Source organism: Trichoderma atroviride, chromosome 2, assembly GCF_020647795.1.
Source record: "Trichoderma atroviride chromosome 2, complete sequence".
Taxonomy (NCBI): Eukaryota; Fungi; Ascomycota; class Sordariomycetes; order Hypocreales; family Hypocreaceae; genus Trichoderma; species Trichoderma atroviride.
Window position 1 is genome coordinate 6,309,594 of NC_089401.1, and position 23,523 is coordinate 6,333,116.

Below are 23,523 nucleotides of genomic sequence, written 5' to 3' on the forward strand. Positions count from 1 at the left end.
TAGGCGCATTATGTCATCACGACGGCACGCGCCAAAGCGGCATACTGTACAACCTCGAATTTTTACCAACGTGCACCAGATAACAGCTTCTATTGAAGAATAGCCAATTTTGAACTTGTAAAACGTGCATCAGGTTAGGGCTTCTATTGAAGAATAACAAGTTTTCAGTTTGTACAAACGTGCACCAGTTAACAGCTTTTATTGCATAGGTCCCGAGTAACAACGATTTCTCCAATTTGTACCAACGTGCACCAAGTAATGATTTCTATTGAATATCAATCTCCGCAGGAATGAAGCCATAGTTGGATGACAAAAAATACACATTATTTACAGATCAACTGGCTCTATCCACCTGCTCACCTTTTCCCCCTTGGCTTCCTCACCTGAACCTTTGCCTTGCCCTTGACGGGAGCAACCTTCTTCTTGTTAGTCTTACCCACGGCGTTTTTGGCGTCCGTCTTGCTCTTCTTCCACTCCTTTCCTTCGGCGCGCTGCATCTTCAGATCGGCGCGCTTCTTGTCCTTGTTGCTCAGCTTGGTTGAGCCGGCCTTCTTCTTCGCGCTGCGTGGGCCGTTGAGTTCCTCCTTTCCGGCCTTCTTGGCGTTGTCCTTGTCATGCTGCGTCTCGAACCATGTCCGCTTTGGCCGTGCTTTAATCTCATCCTCGTGCTTGATGATGTTCTCGCTCTTCTTGATCTGCATCTCGACCTGGGCGAGCTGCCTCTCCTCCTTCTCCTCCTTTTCAATCTCTTCGATTTCGTCGTCCATCTCGTCGATTTCAGCCTGCCATTTGTCCGCGTCCTTTGCCTCGATGATGCGGCTTATGATCTTGGATCCCTGAGCCTTGCCGGCCTTGACAGCAGCCTTGACGACCTTGCGGTCGGGCTCAGCGGCAAGAGTCACTGATATACCGGTACGGCCAGCACGGGCTGTTCGACCAACTCTGTGCACGTAAATCTCTACAGACTGGGGAGCCTCGTAGTTGATGACGGTATCAACGCCCTTGATATCCAGACCACGAGAGGCCAAGTCTGTTGCCAGTAGGTAGGAAACCTTGCCGTCTCGGAAATTTTCGACACTGGCAATACGCTATTGGGGGTAAATGTTAGCGGATGACTTGGTTAGATAGTACCAGATAGCTCACCTGTGTCTGGTTCATGCTACCGTGGAGCTCCGCACAAGAGAAGCCCAGGAGACCAAAGATGATTCGGGCCCTGTGAGCATCCTTCTTTTGGCGGAAGAAGATGATGACTTTTTCGGTGTAAAAGTTCTTGCAGATGTGTGCCAGATAACCCATACGCTTCTCTTCGCGGCCCGGGCGAAGTCTCACAAACTCCTGAATCAACGTACCGGCCGTTTTCTTTTGAGAATCGACCATGACTCTCACAGGCTTGTTAAGACCGACCTTGATAAGACGGTCGACGGTGGAAGTCATGGTAGCGGAGAAGAGCATCGTTTGGCGTGACTTGGGCAAAGTTGTGAGAATTTCGTTGAGTTCGTCGGCGAAACCGTCTTCAAGCATTCGATCGGCCTCATCAAGGACGAGAATCTCAACGGTGTCAACGGAGAAACTAGCAGAATTTCTCATGTGATCAATGAATCGACCCGGGGTCGCAATGATGACGTCTGGCCTCAAACGAAGTTCTGTCTCCTGAGCTTTGAGACTGAGACCACCGACAGCCAAAGTGAATTTGATGTCTGTGTGTGCTGCTAATTTTGTGGCTACGGCGTGACACTGGATTGCCAGCTCACGAGTGGGCGTAAGAATCACAACACGCGTGGTAGGAATCTTCTTGGGTCGATAGAGAAGTCGTTCCAGAATAGGAAGCACAAAGGCTGCTGTCTTTCCGGAACCCGTAACTGCGCCACCGACGACATCCTTGCCCATGAGAGCGATGGGAATAGTCTTGGCTTGAATAGGCGTTGGCTTGGTGAAGCCAACAGCAGTGATACCACGCATAATGGGCCTCGACAAAGACATGACTTGGAAGGATGAGGCGTCCACTTTCTTTCCAGACTTTTCCTTTTCTTCAGGGGCGAAGAAAGCATCTCGCTTGGCTTTCTCTTCGAGATCTTCTTCGTCATCGTCGTCATCGTCAGACATATCGTCGGGGTGGTTGACTGGCGTGGCTACAGAATCGTTATCTGAAGCTGCATCATCGTCATCGTCGCCCTCTTCTTCGTCAGATCCCTTGGCTTCGACGTCCTCATCAGACTCTTCAGCATCCTCGTCAACATTCATACCGAATGCATCATCTGCCAGCACTCCGTCTTCGTCGTCGTCCATGTCGATGTTGGCACTCTCCGCAGACTCTTCACCGCCCTCTTCCGCGGCCTCAGACTCCTTGCCGCCCTTCTTCTTTTCCCTTCGTCGTCTTATAATCTCTTCCAGATCAACGCCGACCTTCTCGACGGCCATTCCCTGCTTTGCGCTTTCGAATCCCCATCCCTCAAACCCGTCTTCGCCGAATTGGCCAGCATCGTCTAGCATGAATTCAAAATCGGAATCCATTGCACCATCATTCTCCTCCTTCTGGCCCCATTGGCCTTCGTTTTCTTCAGGCTGGGGCTCTTCATCCTTATTCTTCTTGGCCGACTTCTTATTCGTCTTTGCTTTCTTCTTGGGAGGCTGAGCAGCAACCAGTTCTTCCTGGGCTACTTCTTCGTCGTTATCCGAGAGGGTATGGATGAAATCGTCCTCGATTGATCTCTTCTGTGACGGCGCCATCTTGAAAATTACTCGCAATGTGTTTGCGACAGGAAACTTGCAATTCTAGCGGGGCCGCAAGCAAAAATTCAAGACTCTGACTTTTTTTGCGCCGAGACGTTTTTTCTGCCGGTTTTGAAAATTTTGGCGGTGAGACAGCTCCCCGGTTCTCAGCCACCAAACAGAGGCCAGCAATAATTACGGCAGATTAGCGGCTATCTCTCCCTAGCTGTTTCTCCGAGCAACCCCGCTGATTGGACGGCGCTGTCAAAATACAGGCCTGTAAACGAAGGCTTGACATTACAACACGCGAACGAATAGCTGAATAAATTTCTCCTGTCATCCTCATTTCGCTGCCCTGCGCCACGCCTCCGGCTCTGCAGTCCCTTTTCTACGCGATACCCAGCATCTTCATTCTACCCTTTTTTTTCTCTCTCAGTTATATTCCTTTTGGCGTCTACATCCGCACGGCGAGCGCTACCCGACCAGCTGTCTTTGCTTTTCTGTTGCGTACCATCTATAGCCTGACAAAATGGGCGAATCCAGGTACGCTGCACTCCCGCTGCACTGCGCCTCCTGGCGGCCGATGGAGGAGCACGGCTAACCGCAGACAACAGACAGGAGCTTCTCAATTGGCTCAACAGCCTCCTGCAGCTCAACATCACCAAGGTTGAGCAATGCGGCACTGGGTGAGTGTTATTGTTTTGGCACCCCGCCTGACGGACGGACGACCCCGCTACGATGCCAACGAGTTCTGACCCGAAGCTTCTCTGCAGCGCCGCGCTCTGCCAGGTGTTTGACAGCATATTCATGGATGTGCCCATGTCCAAGGTCAAGTTCAACGCCAGCGGCGACTACGCCTACATACAAAACTTCAAAGTTTTGCAGAGTATGTGTGCCCTCGCCCAAACCCCCCTTGATGGGCGGGCCCCTTTTTGTGCAGACCATGTCCTGACGGCCCACACCAACGCAGACACCTTCCTCAAGCACCAGGTCGATAAGCCCATCCCCGTCGAAATGCTGGTGAAATGCAAGATGCAGGACAACCTGGAGTTTCTGCAATGGACGAAGAAGTTCTGGGACCTCAACTTCCCAGACCACGACTACGACGCAGTGGCACGGAGAAAGGGCGGTGGCATGCCAGCCGCGGCTGCTGCAGCGCCCAGGGCTGCTGCTGTTAGCTCAAGCGCCGCGCGAAGAGGCGGCACGACCCCCAGCACCGGCCCTCGCATTGCCGCCAAGGCGGGCCCCAGCCCTGCTACCGCTGCTCTGCAGGCAGAGAATGCGACTCTGAAGGAGACTGTCACCGGCCTGGAGCGCGAGCGAGATTTCTACTTTAGCAAGCTCCGCGACATTGAGCTGCTGATCCAACAGGCCGTGGAGGATGATCCCGAGCTTGAGAAGCAGGAGGATGGCTTGGTCAAGCATATCCAGTCTATCCTGTACTCGACTGAGGAGGGCTTCGAGATTCCCGCAGAGGGCGAGGGTCTGGATGACCAGGAGACTTTCTAAACGGGGACTATCTCTTTGTCGGAGAGTAGGATTTGGCTACTTAGAAAAGGGGGGAGGTAGGGAGACGGGGTGCTGTGGGGGGGGGAAATTGATTCAAAGCATATGGCCGTGCATGCGTGGTAGACGCCTTCATGGGAGCCGTCATTTACATCTTTTTTTTTGTTAGACTTAGGGTGTTAAATCCTATAGAGCAAACTAGTACTATAACTGTTTGGACAATACTACTATTAATACGTCTTTGTGTGGATGTTGCTATTTCTGCCTTGTCGTTGCATTCGTAATATCAAAAAGCAGTTAGTGCTTTGTACGGATCATCGAGCCCCGAATCTTATAGCCGTATCTGCCAGCCCAAGCGGTGCGGAGCTCGATGCATCAGATCGCATTCTGGAAGCGGTCAAGTGCACAAAGGCCATGGAACAGCATGGATTGTATACACAGTCGCATTCACAACTACTACAGAGTCTCTTTCATGCAGATGTAACTGTACGGCCTCCTTCAGGCTGCATGTGGTTCGTGAAGAGCACGCGACATCAGTATCTTGCATGCAATCCCGTCTGAGTGCTTAAGACGGTACAAAGGAATGGGGCAATGAAGCTGCACGTGTACCTTACCCGGCATCCGTCGTGACTTTATTGAGGGCGCTTGGCCTAAAAGATGCATGGCTCTTAGGGCTGTTGGGGTATATGCCCTGTGGATTGAATAGATCAAAGATAGTGCCTGGATCTAAGGCTTCTATTATTCTCGATAAACATCTTGTCCGATCTCGTGAGACTGGATCACACAACAGGCCGTACTCGTGTGAACAGGCCGCTATTTATCTGCCTAGCAGCTTCGTAGCTGAGCTCGTACTCGGGAGAGGCTGGCGCCGAAGCAGCAATTAAACAGCCGGGCAGGGGTCCATCCAGCTCCACCGCCTCGTTGACTTCAGGGCGGCAGACGTAGCATTACGGGGAGCGGCCATCAGCTGGCAGGCACTAAAAGCCGGGACGGGTCCACTGAGACTCCCCCAAAGATCCATCCGTGCGTGCACCGTAATGGACGAGGAGCCCGCCATTCTCGCGCTTGCATCATCATCGGAACTTTAAAACTCAAATAGATGCCACCTCGCGGGCTGTTCCATTTTCTGTGGTTTTCCTGAACAACATTGGCGACAAGGGGCATCTTGTCTTATATCATCTACTGATTTCTTTTTTCCATCCGCTTAATAACCCCCGGGTTAGCATAGAGGCAAACGAAAACCGCCATGGCGCCACCGCCCGAGATTGCGATACCCTCAACGAGCGTTTCCGACGAAGGCTCGTCAAAGCCCTACACTCTTTACAACATTAGCCTCCGCCTACCGCTGCGCTCCTTCATCGTCCAGAAGCGATACTCCGAGTTCGACGCCCTCCACAGCGCTCTTGTCGAGCAGGTCGGCGCGCCACCGCCACAACCCCTGCCGGGCAAGCACTGGCTCAGGTCGACCATCAATTCGCCGGACCTCACACGCGAGCGACAGCTCGGCCTCGAGACATACCTCCGAGCAATCGCAGAGACGCCTGATCGGAGATGGCGAGACACTTTGGCCTGGAGAACGTTCTTGAATCTGCCCAGTTCTAGCACGAGCAATTCTACAGTGTCGGCGGCAGGTATGGTTGGCACTGCCTCGGGGGTGGCTGATCCAGGAGCTTGGCTTGATGTTCACAGGGAAGTGAAGCAGTGTTTGCATGAGGCGCGACAATCCCTCTCGAGACGAGACGGCGCGGCCGATAGCGGCAACTTTTCGGCGGCGGCGGAGGCTGCGGCGGCGGCCAAGAGAGTGCTGGTGAAGGCGTCGGGACTGGTCAGCAATCTTTCCGACGGGCTTCGTAGGATGCAAGAGTCGGGCAGGCTGGGCGATGGGGAGATACGGCGGAGGCGGGATCTCGTCTCGGCGGCCAAGATGGAGCGGGACGGCTTGGACAAGCTCGCCAGCAGCATGCCAGGAGCGCCGGCGGCAACCAGTCGTGGCGGCATGGGCCATGTGCAGGCTTCTTCTTCCAACAGGTCAAACCTCTTGGGAGGACACAGGCCCGCGCCGACGGGCAGGGTGTTGGGCGCACCGCTACCCGAGACAGATAGGACGAGGGAGCTCGACAACCAGGGCGTGCTGCTGCTGCAGAAGCGGGAGATGGAATCCCAAGATCAGGCGATCGATCAGCTGGCGGCGATCATACGGAGACAGAAGGAAATGGGCATCCAGATGAACGACGAGGTGGAGCGACAGACGGAGCTGTTGGACTCGCTCGACGAGGATGTCGATCGGGTCGAAGGCAAAGTCAGGGTCGCCAACAGGCGTCTTAAGAAGATGTGACTGTGCGTCATTGTGGCGCTCCTTCAGCTGGTTTTGCTCGCTATGCGGATTCTGGCTTACTGGTTCTGGGTTCTGGGGACGCTGTCTGATGTTTTGACTTGGGCATGGGAGTTTGTGATTGTGATTCTTTACATGGGAGGGAAGCCGGTATAAACGTCCTTTTTAATCATTTTCTGCCTGTTTCTGTTTACCTTTTATTATTTCAATGCGGAGGAGTTTGGAGAGATTGAGCAAGCGAGCGAGACGATGAAAGCACTTTTTTTACGAGCATGCAATGCGCAGTCCTTTACTGTTTCTTTCTGATTCTTGTTGGAGACGAGGCTTTTGGGGCGCAACATGTTATTGGAACGGGGACCGGGGTGAGATAATGTAGTCACCATGATTTCTGGTGTGACGATAACTTTCATGGCAATTTTCAAGCAATACAAGTACGATTATCAAAAATGCTGCTGTGAATAATAGTAATAGCTGAGACAGAACAGCAATTGGCTGTAGGTTTTGGACGTTGGTGTTTTGCTGTTGGAACTGCTCATGTGCAGATATCAAGCGTTGCAACTCACACAATGCGAATACGCCCCTGGCGCCTCGCTGAGCTCTTGTGACCGCAGTCACTGCCACTTCGCGCTGTGGCTGGTTGGCTCAGCACGTGAAACCCAACGCTTGTGCTCCGTATCACACCGCCACTACCAGCTTGTTGCAAGGATTTCCATCTCGTAAGATTTTATTCATAGTCTCAACTGCTTGTGCAGAGCGTGGCATTGCCCAATGAATCCTCGCATGGATGCCTTGAACTGCCGAGGGCTGCAGTCCGCGTCTCACGGTCTGGAACAACTGACGACACCATCTTGGAGGTTTCAAAATCCGCGGGGCTGGGGCTGGGACTTGGTAACTGCACGGCCTAGGAAATCAGCCGGGCTAACAGACCATGGCACACGGTACTCGGTTGAGGCGTCTACTCACACTACTACAAGTACATGCTCAACTACGAAAGCTGGTAATTTACTCTGTAATTGAACGTACAGTACGTCACTCGTTAGAGTGGCAAAGTCAGGATTCGTTGACAAGTTGCTTGGGCAACGCTGCTGTTAGGATTTCAAACTCTCGAAACCCCAGCTCTGCCCCGGCCACTAACAAAATGCTAGCGGCCTCGACTCCCAGTGAACCAGCTCCCGCCGGTGACATGCCGCACGTTGCATCCATAGCTGTCTGCATGCACTTCGGCTGTGTCTGCAGCGGCGGAGCGCGCCATCGGACACGTCCACTTTCACGCAAAGGCTTAAGCGATGGGTGATACAGATGCGCTGCATTCGTGGGGAGAGAGGTGAGGTAACCTGGTGATAAGGGAAATGAAAAGAACAGAGCAGCAACGGCAACTAAAGTGCTTCATTCATCTTTGGCCATGGCTGCCGTCATTGATTCGTCCGGCCAGGTGGTTGTTTATCAGTGGATCTTTGAGGAACAAGAGAATGAATGATGCCGGTAACAGGCCCGTGGGGGCGAGGATGGAAATCTCCAGTTGCTCGGCCATACGGACAGGGCCCGGGCGGTAGCGAGCAGCGATGATTGGCGAAAAAGCAAATATGTTTGTTGTTGCGTGAACCGGGGGGCTGAAGAAACAGCGTCGCAACGACAATTGGGCGTCGTTGAATGGCCAGAACTGTCGTCGCGTAGTTCTGCATGCATGAGCTTGAACTGTGTATGCGCTCTGTACAGTAGTGATGATGAGATGGCTGGGGAGGGGCAGCTCTGCTCGTGGTGGATGCGATGCTGCAGAGAGTGTGACTGAAACGTCAAGTCTTTGGCGGCAGTCGGTGCCACGTTGCCTCTTTTCTGCTTGCAATTGCGCTGGCTCGGTTGTTGATACTATTGATCCATGCCATGGATACGGCCAGGCATTGCAGCATCAATCCAGGCGATAGCAGGTTTCGCGGCTTCCAGGCCTTTGCGCCGCCTCTGTGACGTTTTTTACGGGGCATCCACCACCACGCGGCCAATGCCCTCCAGGCCTCAGCCAGCCGCTGCCTTTTTGCGCCTCCCGCCCCTCCAGAAACCCCTCCAGGCTGCCAGGGGTCCGGCGCAAAAGTGGCTGGTGGGCTCAACTTGGTTGGCGATAGCGCACAGGCAAACCAGGTAAACAGCGAGACTCGAGGCCGCTGTGGGTTTTCACTCTTTTTAACCCCGTTTTCCGCCTCCAGGTCCAGGTCCAGCGTCTGCTCTCCCCACTTCCACCCCAAAGCCCTCTTGCAATTTAATTTATTTTTTTCTCCCCTTCCCATGTCGAGGCCACGCCTCCTCATCCTCTCCGCGCGTCGATTCCATCGCATCTCTGCTTCATAGAGAGCTTCCAGTGCTGCGCGTGCGGTTTGTGTGTGTGATTGTTTCTTGTTTGATCTGGAGCTCGGCGTTTGTTTTCTCAGCGGTGTCTTGGTTGTCTCGGTCGTTACTGGTTAGTTGCATCCCGCTAGGACCCAAAACCGCGGAGATCAATCTTGTCCTTCATCTCACTTGTCTAGCCCCCTTTTCCAAGAAAATGGCTAGATAGAGAGGCGTTGTGCTTGTCGCAATCAACTGATTGCTTCGTTCGCGACATCGCTTTTTGAGATTTTGGAGGGGGCGACGCGGCGATTCGAGTTCAGCTTCTGACATTTGCCAACTAGGCTTCGTTTTTTTCACGCCTATTCCTGGTCGCGATAATTTCACCACTATACCCATGGATTTCTCGATGCGCTCATAGACTCAAGGCAATTGCAACTATTTTGGTCACTCCAGCACCTACGCTTGACAGCTCCGTACACGAATCCCACTCGAGCTGTTTTTCTACAGACGAATCTAATCGACAAGCATGAGCGCGCCGCCTCCACCGCCGCCGCCGCATGGCGAGGCCAAGCCTTCGGGCCTGCCTCCCGGCAACTACGACATATTCGTCATTCCCCAGCACTCGTCAGGCTCTGGCTTTTTATACCTGCCGTCCTTGCAGCCGAACACCAACAGTTTTGTGGCTGGCTTTGCTTCTGCGCTGATATGCGTTGCCGTGTTTCAACTGATGGCCCCAGCCTTTAAGATGTGGCTTAGTGGCGCTCAAGTTTCTGGGATGGCGGTAACGACATTGATGCTGGGAGTTGGTATTGGGGCCTGGTCCCTGGGCCGGATGCAGACTGGTGGACCAGTACCTGTGTCAAGCTCGAATGGTTCAACGCGAGGGCCAGGCCCTTCGGAAGGCCAAGGCGGAGGATTCAGCAATGGACATGGGCCTTATGGATCAAGCAACGGCAAGCAGGGTGGTTTTGGCGACCCTAATTCAGGAGGACAATCTGACCCAAACGGACCACCTCCGCCACCACCTCACAGCCGACCTTCTAACGGTGCACCACCTCCGCCACGCCACGACAGATCTAATGGATCTTGGAAGAGCGCGGATGCTCAGTCGGAGGAACCGCCTCGGCCGCCAAGACACGAGAGCGAGCCCGCTTCATCTCCGTCTCATCGCTCACCATCCCAAAAAAGAGCACCAGCGTCAGAGTCAGAGCGGCCGCCAACACGCCAGCGCCAGCCTCCGCCATCAGAGGACAAGGCTCCTACCGAATCCGAGAAATCAGCGTCGCCAAAGAAGAAGAAGAAGAAGGTGACCCTGGTGGACGATAAGATGCCACCTCCAGAAGCCGACAAGACGCCACTGAGGTCTGAGCAGAAGCAGTCAGAAATCCCAAAGAGAACGCCATTGGCCGAAAAGAACCCTCCAGAGCTTGAGAAAAAGCAGCCTTCGCTAGAAAAGAGGCATTCTCTATCAGTGGATTCCAAACGTGTCTCCTCTCCTGAGAAGAAGAGAAGCATCCCTGAGTTTGAAAAGGTGTCAATGACTCAAGAGAGAAAAACGTTTCCTGAATTAGACAAGATGTCGATACCAGTATCCAAACCAACGTCCAAGCTACCTCGCATGCCAGACTTGGCACCGATTCCCCCCTTCATGCCGAGACCAGACTCTCGCCCAGAGACGCGTTCGCCTACGAAGACAGATGCTCCGGCATCGAACGAAACAAAGTCGAAACCCACTCCTGCACCTGAATCCGAACCAAAGTCACCTCCTCCGTCGGAGGCGAAGAAGCCCGATACGCCAAAGGGAACGTGGGAGAAGGCCCGCGAAGAAATGAGGAAGAAGGAAGAAGATAGACGACTCAAAGAAGCAGAGCAAAAGCGCCGTGAAACAGCCGCCAAGAAGCTGCTCGAGCTACGCGCCAAAGAGGCCAAGGAGCGACAAGGTCGAGAGGCGAGAGAAGAGGTGGAGCGAGCTGAGGCGGAGAGGAGGCGTCAACAGGAAGAGTTGGAGCTGGCCAGGCAACGGGAGCGAGAAGCCAGAGAAAGGGAAGCGATAGAGAAAGAAGCAAAGATACAGGAAGCTAGACGAAGAGAGGCCCTGGAAAGAGAGTCTAGAGAAAGGGAAGCGAGGCAAAGGGAAGAATTGCGACGGAGAGAAGATGAAGCCAAGAAAACGGCCGAAGCAGAGGCCAAGGCCAGAGTCGAGGCCAAAGCGGCCGAAGAAGCAAAAATCATTGCAGACGCCAGAGCCGCAGTCGAAGCTAGAGCCGCGGCTGAAGCCAAAGCGGCCGCCGAGGCCAAAGCAGCTGCTGAGGCCAAAGCAACTGACTTTCGAGCAAGCCGGGCTGGCAACACGTATGCATACTCTAGCGTTGGCGAAAAGACAAGCATGTGGCCGAATGGCCGGCCTCCTGTTCCTCCCCTTTCGCCTTCTACAGTATCGCCATCAACCTCGTCGCCTGACCGATCAGACAGGACAGAGAGACAGGAAAGGTCTTTCGATAGAGGCGAGAGTCCCACGAAAAGGGCACCACCTCCTGCTGCCGCTCCATCCGAAGCTCCCTCATCTGCGTCTAGAAGAACAGACCCTTCGGCGAGACACTCATACGGTCCTGCAAAGTCACATGTTAGTAGCAACAGCAGCTATGTGGAATCGGAGACGTACTCTGCCAGGCCATACGACCAGCCAAGCAGACCACCACCCCACCAACAGCAGCAGCAACAGCAGCAGCAGCAATATCATCGACAACAGCAATATCAGCAGCAGCAGCAGCAGCCACCGCCACCGCCTCATGCCCAGTCGCCGCCTAACAAGCCAAGGCATAGAAAGTCGACGTCTTCTCTCACAGGGTCCGACGCATCGTGGGCCGCCTCCCAGACAACCGCACGAACAACGCCGCCTCCTTCGATGCGATCGGGCCCCTATTCGACTAGCGACCCTGACAAGATTGTGATTCAATCTGTATATCTCTTCCAGAACGAGTTCACCAAGGCACCGGCCAGCCAGCTCATATCGGGAGTCGGCACGGTGACGGATGGATTAATTCTTCGCATCACAACGGAGGGGCTCTTTATCGACGACGATGTCCGAGGCGTCCCCCAGCGCGAGTGGGATGTCAAGGCTTGGACGCTCAAGCTCGTCGAGGTCTGGTGTCTGCCGCACTGTTTGAACGCACCACAGCCAGCGGGATCTGCGACTGGAAGGAGCTCGGGCTTCTTTCATAAGATGAAAAAACCGGATCGTGAGGGTGCCAACGCCCTGACTGGTGATGAAGCAGACCTTTACTTGCAAGACATGCTTCATACTTGCAGGGAGTGTTGTCGGCTTGGTATGTGCGACCGCACGTTCAAGAACACCAACATTCAGTCATCAACGGGACAGACTGGGGAGTGGAAGTCCAAGGGTTTACATGTGCTGCGGGCGACAATTCGTGACCAAGAAGCCAAGCGGTACCTCTTTATCGTGGAGGAGACCGAGGGCTGGAAGCTTGCGGTTGGACTGCAACGCCTGCGACGAGGATCCATGGTTCGACAACTGGGTGTGGCTAGCATGCCGCCTTCTGAAGTTCGTGGCATGCTGGAAACCTTGGGTTGGGTTGCCTAATTGGACGACAAACTTTGCAAATAGAGATTGCGATGGCGGTCTTGTGTATTAGATTGACATGTCTATTCGACTGTTATGTATGGAGAAATGAACAGCACAGGAAAAAGGCAACAAGATGGGACGATGCGCGACTTTTATGAGTGGACGTAATGTGATGAGGACTGTCTAGCTGGAATGAGAGCGACATTGTTTAGTGAAACAAAGAAGGGCGGGGAGGAGAATATGAGCTGTTTGGCGTTGCCGCATTCCACCACATATACGTATTTGGAGGTACGCACACGGTTGAATTGTTGTTGATTTGAAGATGGAAAGAGAAAAGGTTTGGATCCTGGTAGATTCAGGCCACGAGGGAAGGATACGGCGAAAATACCCATTTCAATGAAAGTATTGTTATTACATTTTTTCATATATATATACCAAGTTTAAATACATAATACCACACTCACTTACTTGAACTGATGCTACGAACTTGTACATGTGCTTTATGAAATACAATGCACAAAGAAAAACTGCAGAATAGCTAAAGTATGATGCGAATATGACACGCCAACTACGATGACGAGCAAACCCGCAAAATCAAACAAGATGTAATAGTAACAATCCAACTATAACGACCAAGTGAAAAAAAAAGGGGGAATAAGGGAAGAAAGAAGGAGAAAAAGAAAAACTTCCATACGACACCTATTTTCTGCTGCCAAAATCATGCACTCCAAATCTGGTATCTCTTACATGCACAGAGAGCTAATTCAAATCCGCCTTGTTCACAACATTCCAAACTTCAACGTCGCCGCTCGTTCTACCCAAAACAAGCGTCTTGCTGTCAGTAGAAAAGGCCGCGGACGTGACCAACGGCCCTCCCTCCTTGGTGCAGATGACCGCGCCAGAAGCCACGTCCATGATGTCAAATCCTTCTTCAGTCCAGGAGGCAATGTAGCGGCAGTCGGGGGAGATGCAGAGCGGCCAGCCTTCACAGGGACGCGTGCTGGAGAGGCCATATGATGTGAGCTGGCCGTGCTGGGGCATCCAGATGTGCACGGTTGTGCCCCAGATGGAGACAATGGTGCTGCCATCGGGCGAGACGGCCAAGGCACGGGGGGTTGGTTGACGAGGACTCAATCTCGAGCTTGTAGAGCGTCTTCATCGTGACGGGGTTGGTGACGCGGAGAGTGCCGTCACGGGAAGTGGTGACGAGGTGCGAGTCCGGCATGAAGGCGACGTGCGTCACGGCGGCGATGTGGCCCGGCACGCGGCCGGTGCGGGTCCCTGTGCGGACGTCCCACACGCCGATGCGGTGGCGGGGCTCGGCGGCGGCGATGGAGCGGCCGTCGGGGGACCAGGCGATGGGGGAGGCGACGTCCTTGAGCTCGAGGATGGGCTTGGAGGAGGAGAAGTCGCGGATGATGAGCGTGGCGGAGAGGGTTGCGATGCGGGGGAGGGCAGAGGATGATGATGCTGGAGTGAGAGAAGCTGAAGTTGAGGCTGAAGCTGGAGACGACCTTGATGTGATTGTGCTGATGCGGAGGCGAGACGGAGACGAAGGAGACGAGTGGACTTTGGGCGAGAAAGCAGCGACGCAGCCGATGATTTTGGAGTAGCTCGTTTGGGAGCGGAGGTCAAAGGTGTCGATCCAGGGCTGGTCGGTTTGGGCGCCGGCGTAGATTGCGTAGGCAATGGTGGAAGAAGGGGAGATGCCGACGGCGGTGATTTCCGAGCGAGATGCGGGACGGGCGAAGCGGAGGGTGAGGGAGAGGGAGATTGAGGAGGAGAAGGGAGGAGGAGGAGGAGGAGAGGCCCTGGTGATTTGATTCGTGTAAGTGATGGCTGTGGCGTGCTGTTTGGTTATGGGAACTACGACTTACATTTTTGAGGATTGGCGTGTTGAAAACTTGCAATTGAGACCTGACAATGATGGCTGAATGTTTGTTGATTGTTGTGGTAAAAATGGTGTTTTTTTATTTCTTGTGCAAATTCTATAGATCTCCGTTTGTGATTGTTTCTACTCTATCTCACTCCCCCCCAAACTCACGACATTCGAAAGAAAAAAGGAAGCCACCGGCGGGCCCTGTGCCCTATTTATATTTTTTTTTGTTTAATCCAGCTTTGAGGCTTTAAACCACAACGGACTAGACGATACGGAGCAGGCAGGTTGGCAAAAGGGCCGGGCTAAAAAAGAGTCATCCCTGTCTCCGTGAGCTTGGGCGCCCAATTACGACCTTGTGTTGAATCTAATCTCAGCCTTGGATCTCCACTTTTGAAAAATGCTGGATATGTAGAGTCACGGAGAGCGATTGACGCGATAATACCCGTGTTACATTACAGATGATTTCCCTTACCAAAGCTGCAATTACCATTGAAGCTATAGAATGAGTAATTGCCGCGGTAAATACTGGGCATAATTGAAGAAGTAGCCCGAGCCCGGAGGCTCCCCCCCACACTCCAAGTAACTCAATCTGTCTCGCCGGTCGGGTTGGTCCCCGCTGGCCAATATTGCCGTAATAGGCAATTTTTGCAAACCGGTCTTCTCAGCGAGGCTATTTTTCTAGAGTGGAACGTGACTCACTCGCTCTGGAGGAGAAGCTGATACTAGCTTTATTTGGGAATGAATGGAAAATAACGAAGCTGGGTGTTGTTGTAAAATCAAGAATCATTTACAAATCAAGAATCTTGTACAGTCTAGACGCAGCTATTCGGAGAATTATTGACTGGGAAGCTGTGTGCCTCGTATTGGTGCTAGTTGCTGTTGGTGCTCAGTAAACAAAAATTTTCGGGGTGCATTTGAGATAAGCTTAGATAGAGCCTTTTTCTGTCAAAAAAGGCTGCGGATTTTTCCAACTTAGTAATCAGAAGATGGAGAAGCCTGTTCTTGAGCTCATCGCATCGGTTGTATACGCGTACTGGGCATGAGAGCGAGAGCTGGATACTAGCCTCTAGTGTGAATTAACTATCCTCGGCAAGTATTTCTGAGAAAATAGTAACGTGGGTTGTTAAGCTCTACAGAGTCTGTAAGCCAAATGTATGAGCTGTTGCTCGCCATTCTGACCCATGGGGCGTAGACAGTCCATCAAGGTACATCAATTGTGGCCTCTACAGCAACAAAAGCACCAAATGCCCGCTTGCTTTTTTTTTCGTTCTGGCTTCATCTCCGCCTTCTACCATGTACGCTTATGGAAGTTTTCTGCGAATAGTCCGAAAATGTGCGAAAACAAAGGTTGGGGTATATCTCTCTCATACTTTCTATATTCTCACATCGTTCATCTTTTTTCTTTTTCTACATACTTTTTATACATTACGCTCCGAATGCCTTGTCATAGTCAACCATGCACGACCTATACCGCACACTCGAGTCTCCCAGCTTGTTCATGGCCTGCTGCAGTCCCTCCTTGGAGATGGGAATCTTCTCCACCCAGGAGTGAAGGCCCTTGGTGGCGGCCAGGTCCAACATCTCCAGCATCTCCTTGCGACTGCCCAGATGTGAGCTGCCGATGAAGCAGCCGTTGCTGAGGAAGTCCTGGTTTCGGATGGACATGCCCTCGCCTCCGGGGAGACCGACCGAGTTCCATCGTCCGTGGATGTCGAGCAGGCTGAGGTACTCGCCGAGAGCGAAGCCGTCAAAGGAGTTTGCGGTGTTGATGATGAGGTCAAAGGTCATCTCGTGGCCCTTGGTCCAGTCCTTCTCGGAGGTGGCCAGGAAGCCGTCGGCTCCCATCTTGCGGGCATCGGCCTCCTTGGCGCGAGTTCGGGAAATGGCCCAGACTTCAGCACCCAGAGCCTTGGCGAAGATGACGCCGTAGTGGCCCAGGCCGCCGATGCCCACGACACCGACCTTTTTGCCTGGTCCGGCGCCGAAGCGCTTCAGGGGGCTGTAGACGGTGATGCCGGCGCATAGCATGGGAGCTACGTCGGCGCTCTCCAGAGCATCTGGAATTGGGTATGTCCTGTCATGTCATTCAGTACGCTGAGTTCTCATGAGCGAAGAAGGTCGAATTAAAGTTTGCTTACCAGTACTCATGGGTTCTAGAGTGAGAAGAGTATCCTCCCTGAGTGGTGAATCCGGTATCGAGATAAGGGGCGCCATAGGCATCAATCTGGTGCTTGCAGTACGTCTCGTTCTCGTTCTTGCACTGGCGGCACTCCAAGCAAGAGTAGACCTGAGCACCAACACCGACTCTCTGGCCGACCTTGGCGAGAGTGACTTTGGGACCGACGCGGACGACCTTGCCGACGACTTCGTGTCCGACGGCCAGAGGGTACGGGCAGTCGCCCCAGTCGCCGCTGATGGTGTGACGGTCACTGGCGCAGACACCGCAGCATTCAGTCTTGATGTCGACGTCGTAGTCGCCAAAGGGTCTGGGCTCCCATGAGTTCTTTTCAAACTCGAGCCAGCTGCCAGCGCTGGGGGACTGGAAGCCTGTGAACTTGTCGGGGACAGCCATATTGGTGTTTTACTGGTCAAAGTCTAAAGCAACGTGGAAAGCAAAGTTGTAATCTGCTTGACCTGTCTACTGAGGGAAAAGCAAAAGAAAAGAGTTACAACGCAAGAACAAGTTGCAAATGAAAGAGGGGAGACTATCAGCAGAATATATATCCTCCCAACCTCATCGTTTGGCCTGTCGCTCACTCAACCCCACCATCGTCAGAAGATGAGGGGCAGCCTCTGATTTCACTTTACCCGCTCAAATCTATGGAGAGCCCTGGGGAAAAGGTCATTGATAGCCTCCGTTCTGCGGGATGAGAGGCGCCCCCTCCATAAAAACCCCCACAGAAAGCGACGCGATGAGGCGTTTGTAGGGCCATTTTGGCCTGTCTGGAGATAATCCGAAGGGCTGCCCGATTGTTCCACCAAAGAGAGCGCGCGATAGGCCGACGCTCGATGCTTACTTAAGCCGAGTTGCTGCGCAAATTGGGCAAGTGTGCCGGAGAGGGTCGCCCGATGCCGAAAGAGTGCCGAAGGCTTCACCCCGTGCGATTTCTTCAGGATGCGATTCGGGTCTATTAGCCGAGCCGACGATGTGAAGCTTGCTAGCCGAGCCGACGATGGCTTCTGCTGTCAAGAATTGGAAGTTGAAGCGGCTACTGCCTATATAGATGATGCATCATATCAAGCATCTCGCATCGCATGACCCCTCACAGGCCAACGCCGGCCAGAAAACAGCATCTCATCGTGGCCCCCGCATATACCCAGGGCACGTTGCCAATATCGCCCACGTTCCAATCCATGACGTTGTAGTAGATGCCGGGGCCCAGCTCCTTCATCGAGTACAAATGCCCAAAGTCCGCAATCAGAAGCACCAGCAGCACAGCGCGCCAGACTCGCAGATTGCTGGTTGACCGGAGAACGAGCGCCTCGTTGATGGCGAAGAAGAAGTACATGTTTGCGAGCTGAGACATGGCCACGGAGGTGCTCAGCGGGACGAGCCTGGCCGGCGCGGATGCGCTGTTTAGGAGCTCGAGGTAGCGCTGCTGGCGGAAGTGGGTGAAGAAGGCGCCGACGAGGGCGGAGACGGGCTCGAGATAGAGGAAGAAGAGGCGGTATGCGAGAGGGAGCCTGGTTAGAGGAGCCATGGTGATGCTGTGGTTTGCTGGCGTTGAAGGGGCAAGTCTCGGTGAGCGATATTGCATGAAGTCTTGGGACTGGTAAGCAGCTGTGCTTAGAGAAAGGCACAGGCTATTTCCGACTCCTTCTCAGACGACTACAAGTATGGGCGCTTTTACATGCTATTGGTGTATCAGTGGACGTGAGCTGAGCACATGCAAGTAAGCCCTGCCGCCGTAAATACTACCACGCTGCATCTGCTCCGTATTACTGCTGCTACCTCGAGGCCACCACCTCGAGGCGAGGCGAATGGCGAAATCTGCCGTACGACTCCACCCCCGAAAACGTGGCTAATCTTTCTCTCTGCCCTTTTCAAGATCGGCAGGGATAGGGAGGCGATCATTGCCCTGCTGGACTGGGTGCGGTGCTGTGCCCAGGGGCTATTAGCTGCGTTTTGTCTTTGGTGTCTTTTGTTCATTCGTCTCTTGCAGCCACCAATCTCTTATAGCGGTAGGGAGACGAGCCAGCGCACACGTTGTACCGGGTTGTCGTGGATCAATGTTTTGAGGAAACGAACGCTGCAGTGGATAATGCTACAAGTCTAATGCTATTTGCTTCATCGTATTTTTAATAGTGATAGCAACGGTACAACTCTGTGTGACTGGCCAATTTCGTCTGCATGCACTCTCAAGGCATGGGCTGTTGCAAGACTTTGGCCAGTCGTCTTTGCCCAACCGCCTTTGGCTTGGCAGGCACAATCACACCGTACATTTGGGTGGGCAGCCATACGTGGCGAATAATCCTTCAAGAAGCCGAAAAATCAAAGGGCAGATGGGCAGAAATAAGCTCCGCAGAGGGCCATTGCAGCAGCTGGTCCAATCCAAGCTGCAGGAAGATCCGGAATGCCCGTGCGGGCAGACGATGCGGAAAATTTGCTAGAGCACAGCGAGGAAAAATTAAAGGAAGCTAAGGAAAATAGAAGCCCAATAAAGTCTTCGATTGATGTTCGGACGCTCCGCTTTATTATAGATCGGCCAGAAGAAAGTATCGGTACGAGCTGGAGGGATGGATAGAATATGGCTGCTCGCCATTTTGCGGGAGAGACCCTTTTAAAAAAAATTTTTGCGGAAGGCTGTTGCCCCTGGGGAAGGGAGATGAGATTTTTAATCGTACGGTACACGGCACTTGTTCCCCACGACACAGGTACAGTACCTTTTTGATGATGATTGCTTTTTATTGCAGCGTCATTGGCAGCGCATTGAAACAAGCCATTGGCCAAACGCTCATCTGGCGTCTTCCCCCTTGAGATGCCCCGGATTCGAACCACTAACCCCTACTAGACCAAAGACTACGGGAAGCGCGGTGGAGAGAGGCATCGACGCTTTGTGGTTCTCCGTCCCAAAATACTCTGGGGATGCCCCTGACGGGATGACCTGTGCGGGCTCTTGTTGAATCCTACCAAGGGATACCCAGTCCTCACGATATCGACCACAGGCACTGCAGCAGCATTGTAAGTCAAAGTCAATTTGGCCATGCTTTATGCCATCAGACGGGCGCTATATGGCGTGGTGTAAATGCATCACCCCAAAGAGGCGTAAAAGTTTGTACAAGTAGAAGCGTCCAAAAGCACGGGTACTCGTACAGGCGTCCGGGTAGCGGTACATGCGCCAACACAGCCCGGCAGTGGCATTAGCGGCAGACAAAGGCTCAGGCGATACGTACCACTATCGGGCAGTCCCTTTTTTTTTTTTATCTAAAACGCTCGTAGTAAACATTTCATCTCGAGTCGCAACACTCTCTTCGCCTCTTCTTTTCCTCCCCTTCAACCACTTGTTTTTTTCCTTTTCCCTTCTCGCCCGTTTCTCCCATATTCTACTTGCTGCCGTCTGCCGCAACAGGATTCCGCATGACCGCCTAGCAGCAGTCTGTTTCCACTCCGTTCTCACTACAGCCGACACGAGTCGCTGGACTCACACGCACGAGGCAGTGTTGTCAGCCGCCGCGTGGCGCAATAGCAGGACCGCCCATCTCGTTTCCCCTGCCGCATTCCAACAGCCAATCTTCAATTCATACGAGCGCTCATTCTGCTTTTGCCTTTCAATACTCTGTTTTCTTCGATTCTGCTATTGCCTTGTCTTGCGAGGAACCTCCCCGTCCATCCCTTTAGCCCGTCGACGCCTCTTTTTGCTGGATCCGCTGCGTGTTTCAGCAGACCATCTCGAGACTAGTTGGCCGTCCTTCTTTCCGCCGACAAACAAGACGAAACTCCACCGTCACGAGCTCATCTTGCACTTCGCGGCCCTCTCCGTGTTCAACAAATTCCTTTGTCTGGCCTTTCATTCGCCATTCACGCATCTCGGTCACATTCAATCCTTCGAGCACTCACCAAAGACATACCGATCGACGCTCTACACATTCGATTAGTGGCTTGATCTGTACCTTGTACCACCAACACTTCTCCTACAAGCCGCGACTTTCAGACATACATCATGGCGAACCACGCTCAGTCCTACGTGATGGGGGCGCCTGCTCGCACTCAGGCCGCTGGTGTTCCGGCACCAGCACCGGGCGAGCCCCATGACCAGCGTATGCGCAGCCTGAGCCTCTCCAATCTCCTGCGACACCACAAACACACTGCCTTTGGCCACGACGACTCGCACCTACCGCGACAAATCACCGAAGTCGCCATCGACGACTCCGAAGACACACATGAATTGCCTGCTCGAAAGCGCCGTGGCCGCGCCCAAAGCACAGCCGGCACCATCAAAGGGGTCATTCGCCGGGCCTCTCTGTCCCTCAAAGGCATGGTTCATGTTCATCGTCGACCCTCGGTCACGGCTGAGCCTTCTGAGCTCAACCAGCAGCTGCCCAATGCCAGACCAACCAGCGCACACAACACCTGGAATCGCCTTCGCCACGCCGCGCCTTTTCGTCGCTCGAGGTCCTTCTACGGTCTTAATGGCACCGAGGATGGCCTCTACGAGCAGCAACAGGTAGACCTTCAGATGCCTATTCCTGCGATGGGAGATGAGCCCCCCCTATATCCCCATGAATACTGGAGCCGCTGCAAAGGCCTCGGTGGCGATGCAGAACGACTATTACAACCGACAGGCGATGCACGCTCAATGGCTGCAATCTGCGAGCGAAGATAGCAATGACCGTGAGAGCGGTATCGGCATTGTCGTCACTGAGCCTTTTATGGAGTCGGGTATCAGTGAAGATGGATCTATGCTAGGTCAAGATAGCAACATCAGCAGGATCGATTTCATCCAGGAGCTTCCGTCCGAACTCGCCATCCACGTTTTGGCCTACCTTGATGCTACGGCCCTCGCCAAAGCCAGCGTTGTGTCTCGACACTGGAGCGAGGTGGTCCGTAATCAGCACATCTGGCGAGAGTCTTGCCTGCGAGAGATGACCACCACCTATGCCACCAGTGAGCCCGTCCAGCCCGGTGCCGGCTTGGGCATTCCCGAGATTGCTCCCTCCAAGAATTGGAGGCAAATCTACCGTGCCAAAGCTGAGCTCGCCCAGAAATGGAAGGAGGGCAAGGCTTGTCCCATGTATCTCAACGGACACACAGACAGCATCTACTGTCTACAATTTGATGAGTATGCATCACCCCTGATATTCCCCTTTCAACCAGTAGCTCATTCGTGTACTAATTCCATCTTAGATATAAAATCGTTTCCGGCTCTAGGGACAAGACTATCAGAGTCTGGGACATGCAGACTTTGGAATGCCGTCTGATCATCGGACCTCCTGAAGTCGTCAATGCCCCCAACGTTCTAGAAGACGCCGAGGGCAATCCCACGCATTATGTCAACTTTTCCGACAGCTACAAGGCGGCGCCCTCCACGCCGCAGGTGGCTTCCTTTGCTGAGCATCACAAGGCCTCCATCCTGTGTTTGCAATACGATGACGAAATCATGGTGACTGGCTCATCAGATTCCACATGCATCGTGTACGACGTGCGCAATGGATATCAGCCCATCCGCCGCCTTACTCACCACACCGCTGCTGTCCTCGACTTAGCGTTTGATGACAAGCACATTGTGACTTGCAGCAAGGACATTAGCATCTGCGTTTGGGACCGAGCGACCGGCGCTCTTCTCCGACAGCTCCGTGGCCACACGGGCCCCGTCAATGCTGTCCAGATGCGCGGAAACACCATCGTGTCATGCTCCGGAGACTTCCGCGTGAAGCTGTGGAACATTGACACGGGCAGATGCATTCGTGAGTTTGTCGGCCACACCAAGGGTCTGGCTTGCTCTCAGTTCTCAGAGGACGGGCGATACGTCGCCTCGGCCGGCAACGACAAGGTTATTCGCATCTGGGATGCCAATACCGGAGAATGCGTCCGTGAGATGCGAGCACACGACAACCTGGTGCGCAGCTTGCACATTGATAGCGTGAGCGGACGCCTCATCAGCGGCAGCTACGACACCGACATCAAGGTCTGGGATATGGAGACGGGTCGCCAACTGCTCTACTTCCCTCGCTGGCATGCTAGCTGGGTTCTCAGCGCAAAGAGCGACTACCGACGTATCGTCAGCACTGGACAGGATCCCAAGATTTTGATTATGGATTTTGGCGCAGACGTCGAAAACATTGAGATGTTGAAGAGCGCCAACTCCGGCATCGGCGGTATCCGTCTTTAAAAAACCTAATACTATCAGCATCCGGTCCGACTATTATAGACTGTGCTTGGCTGTGGGACTATAATAGCAGGTCTCACCAACAATCGCCCGTTGGTATCACGAAATGATGCACACAATCGGCTTTTTGTTTTCTTTCTCTCCTTGGCTGCATCTATCACGGACCAGACGGTGGCGTCCGCCGCCCTGGCGCCGGTTTCTCTCTGCCACTTGACTTTATTTTGACTGGCTTTTCTACATCAGCTGCACCACCCGGTGAATAGACTTTTTTGGGCATAGGGTTGCAATAGACCGAGCATGTTTGGCATTTTACTTGGCATTAGGCCCAGGCCTACCAAACCAACGGTAGACTTTTGGACAGGCGTCTTAGCTTTTTTTGACTCCTTCCAGTCTGCATGTCGGATAATGGGCTCTTTTTTTTTCTTTCTTTCACATACAAGACATGGACATGCATAATATGGGCTCCTTTGTTGTTTATTTCTTTTGTTTCTTTTTCTTTTTTAATGGGAGCGAGCGGTTTAGGAAAATTGAGGGAAATGGGATTTTTATCTGTTTGAGTTTTTTTTTTTTTTTCGATTATGGCGCGAAGAGACATATAGACGAGGTTATGCTATGATGTACACATAAGAAATTTACACTTAATTTGACAATACTTTTCAGCTTGCTTTGGACATTTGACATGTGTGTGGTGGATTTAGTGTAGATTGCGAGACGAGAGATGGGTATGACAAAAGGTAGACTTGTGCCCCTGGTCAGTCACTTGCGTCGGGGAGAAGAGGGAAGAAAGTTTTGGCTATTTGGACGTGGGCCGTTTGCCTCCAACTCTTTTTGTTTTCTCTTGCTGATGGAGGGGGCGTGTTAGATTTGA

The 23,523-nt window shown here is 53.1% G+C and overlaps 10 protein-coding genes across 11 annotated transcripts; 4 read left to right on the forward strand and 6 right to left on the reverse strand.

Moving 5' to 3' along the window:
• Positions 1 to 129: 129 nt before the first annotated feature.
• On the reverse strand, positions 130 to 2,833 carry TrAtP1_004942 (uncharacterized protein). Its single transcript, XM_014084319.2, has 2 exons — positions 1,144 to 2,833; positions 130 to 1,088 (listed from the first exon to the last, which is right to left on the reverse strand). Exons 1-2 carry the CDS (start codon positions 2,725 to 2,727, stop codon positions 357 to 359), a joined length of 2,316 nt encoding a protein of 771 aa, XP_013939794.2. The 5' UTR covers positions 2,728 to 2,833; the 3' UTR covers positions 130 to 356.
• A 134-nt stretch (positions 2,834 to 2,967) lies between these two features.
• On the forward strand, positions 2,968 to 4,218 carry TrAtP1_004943 (uncharacterized protein; the record flags this gene model as incomplete). Of its 2 annotated transcripts, XM_066112515.1 has the most annotated exons (3): positions 2,968 to 3,252; positions 3,324 to 3,595; positions 3,680 to 4,218. In XM_066112515.1, the coding sequence occupies exons 2-3, from the start codon at positions 3,448 to 3,450 to the stop codon at positions 4,216 to 4,218; spliced, it is 687 nt and encodes a 228-aa protein (XP_065968600.1). In that variant the 5' UTR covers positions 2,968 to 3,252; positions 3,324 to 3,447. The 2 variants fall into 2 exon arrangements, with proteins under 2 accessions (XP_065968600.1, XP_065968601.1); XM_066112516.1 differs by having other exon boundaries at positions 2,968 to 3,395; positions 3,483 to 4,218.
• Positions 4,219 to 5,253: 1,035 nt separating this feature from the next.
• Positions 5,254 to 6,989, forward strand: TrAtP1_004944 (uncharacterized protein). The gene has a single exon (XM_014084321.2). It carries the CDS (start codon positions 5,462 to 5,464, stop codon positions 6,548 to 6,550), a length of 1,089 nt encoding a protein of 362 aa, XP_013939796.1. The 5' UTR covers positions 5,254 to 5,461; the 3' UTR covers positions 6,551 to 6,989.
• Positions 6,990 to 6,996: 7 nt separating this feature from the next.
• TrAtP1_004945 (uncharacterized protein) lies at positions 6,997 to 8,874 on the reverse strand (the record flags this gene model as incomplete). Its single annotated transcript, XM_066112517.1, has 2 exons — positions 6,997 to 7,439; positions 7,511 to 8,874. One exon carries the CDS (start codon positions 8,872 to 8,874, stop codon positions 8,341 to 8,343), a length of 534 nt encoding a protein of 177 aa, XP_065968602.1. The 3' UTR covers positions 6,997 to 7,439; positions 7,511 to 8,340.
• Positions 8,745 to 12,911, forward strand: TrAtP1_004946 (uncharacterized protein). Its single transcript, XM_066112518.1, has one exon. The coding sequence runs from the start codon at positions 9,393 to 9,395 to the stop codon at positions 12,465 to 12,467; it is 3,075 nt and encodes a 1,024-aa protein (XP_065968603.1). The 5' UTR covers positions 8,745 to 9,392; the 3' UTR covers positions 12,468 to 12,911.
• Positions 12,912 to 13,208: 297 nt separating this feature from the next.
• On the reverse strand, positions 13,209 to 13,364 carry TrAtP1_004947 (uncharacterized protein; the record flags this gene model as incomplete). Its single annotated transcript, XM_066112519.1, has 1 exon — positions 13,209 to 13,364. The coding sequence occupies one exon, from the start codon at positions 13,362 to 13,364 to the stop codon at positions 13,209 to 13,211; it is 156 nt and encodes a 51-aa protein (XP_065968604.1).
• Positions 13,365 to 13,434: 70 nt separating this feature from the next.
• TrAtP1_004948 (uncharacterized protein) lies at positions 13,435 to 14,861 on the reverse strand (the record flags this gene model as incomplete). Its single annotated transcript, XM_014083316.2, has 3 exons — positions 13,435 to 14,260; positions 14,327 to 14,366; positions 14,816 to 14,861. The coding sequence occupies 3 exons, from the start codon at positions 14,859 to 14,861 to the stop codon at positions 13,435 to 13,437; spliced, it is 912 nt and encodes a 303-aa protein (XP_013938791.2).
• An 892-nt stretch (positions 14,862 to 15,753) lies between these two features.
• On the reverse strand, positions 15,754 to 16,900 carry TrAtP1_004949 (uncharacterized protein; the record flags this gene model as incomplete). The annotated part of the gene is made up of 2 exons (XM_014084323.2): positions 15,754 to 16,402; positions 16,467 to 16,900. 2 exons carry the CDS (start codon positions 16,898 to 16,900, stop codon positions 15,754 to 15,756), a joined length of 1,083 nt encoding a protein of 360 aa, XP_013939798.1.
• A 691-nt stretch (positions 16,901 to 17,591) lies between these two features.
• Positions 17,592 to 18,029, reverse strand: TrAtP1_004950 (uncharacterized protein; the record flags this gene model as incomplete). Its single annotated transcript, XM_014083358.1, has 1 exon — positions 17,592 to 18,029. One exon carries the CDS (start codon positions 18,027 to 18,029, stop codon positions 17,592 to 17,594), a length of 438 nt encoding a protein of 145 aa, XP_013938833.1.
• Positions 18,030 to 19,788: 1,759 nt separating this feature from the next.
• Positions 19,789 to 23,313, forward strand: TrAtP1_004951 (uncharacterized protein). The gene is made up of 2 exons (XM_014083492.2): positions 19,789 to 21,608; positions 21,674 to 23,313. Exons 1-2 carry the CDS (start codon positions 21,028 to 21,030, stop codon positions 22,656 to 22,658), a joined length of 1,566 nt encoding a protein of 521 aa, XP_013938967.2. The 5' UTR covers positions 19,789 to 21,027; the 3' UTR covers positions 22,659 to 23,313.
• Positions 23,314 to 23,523: the final 210 nt, after the last annotated feature.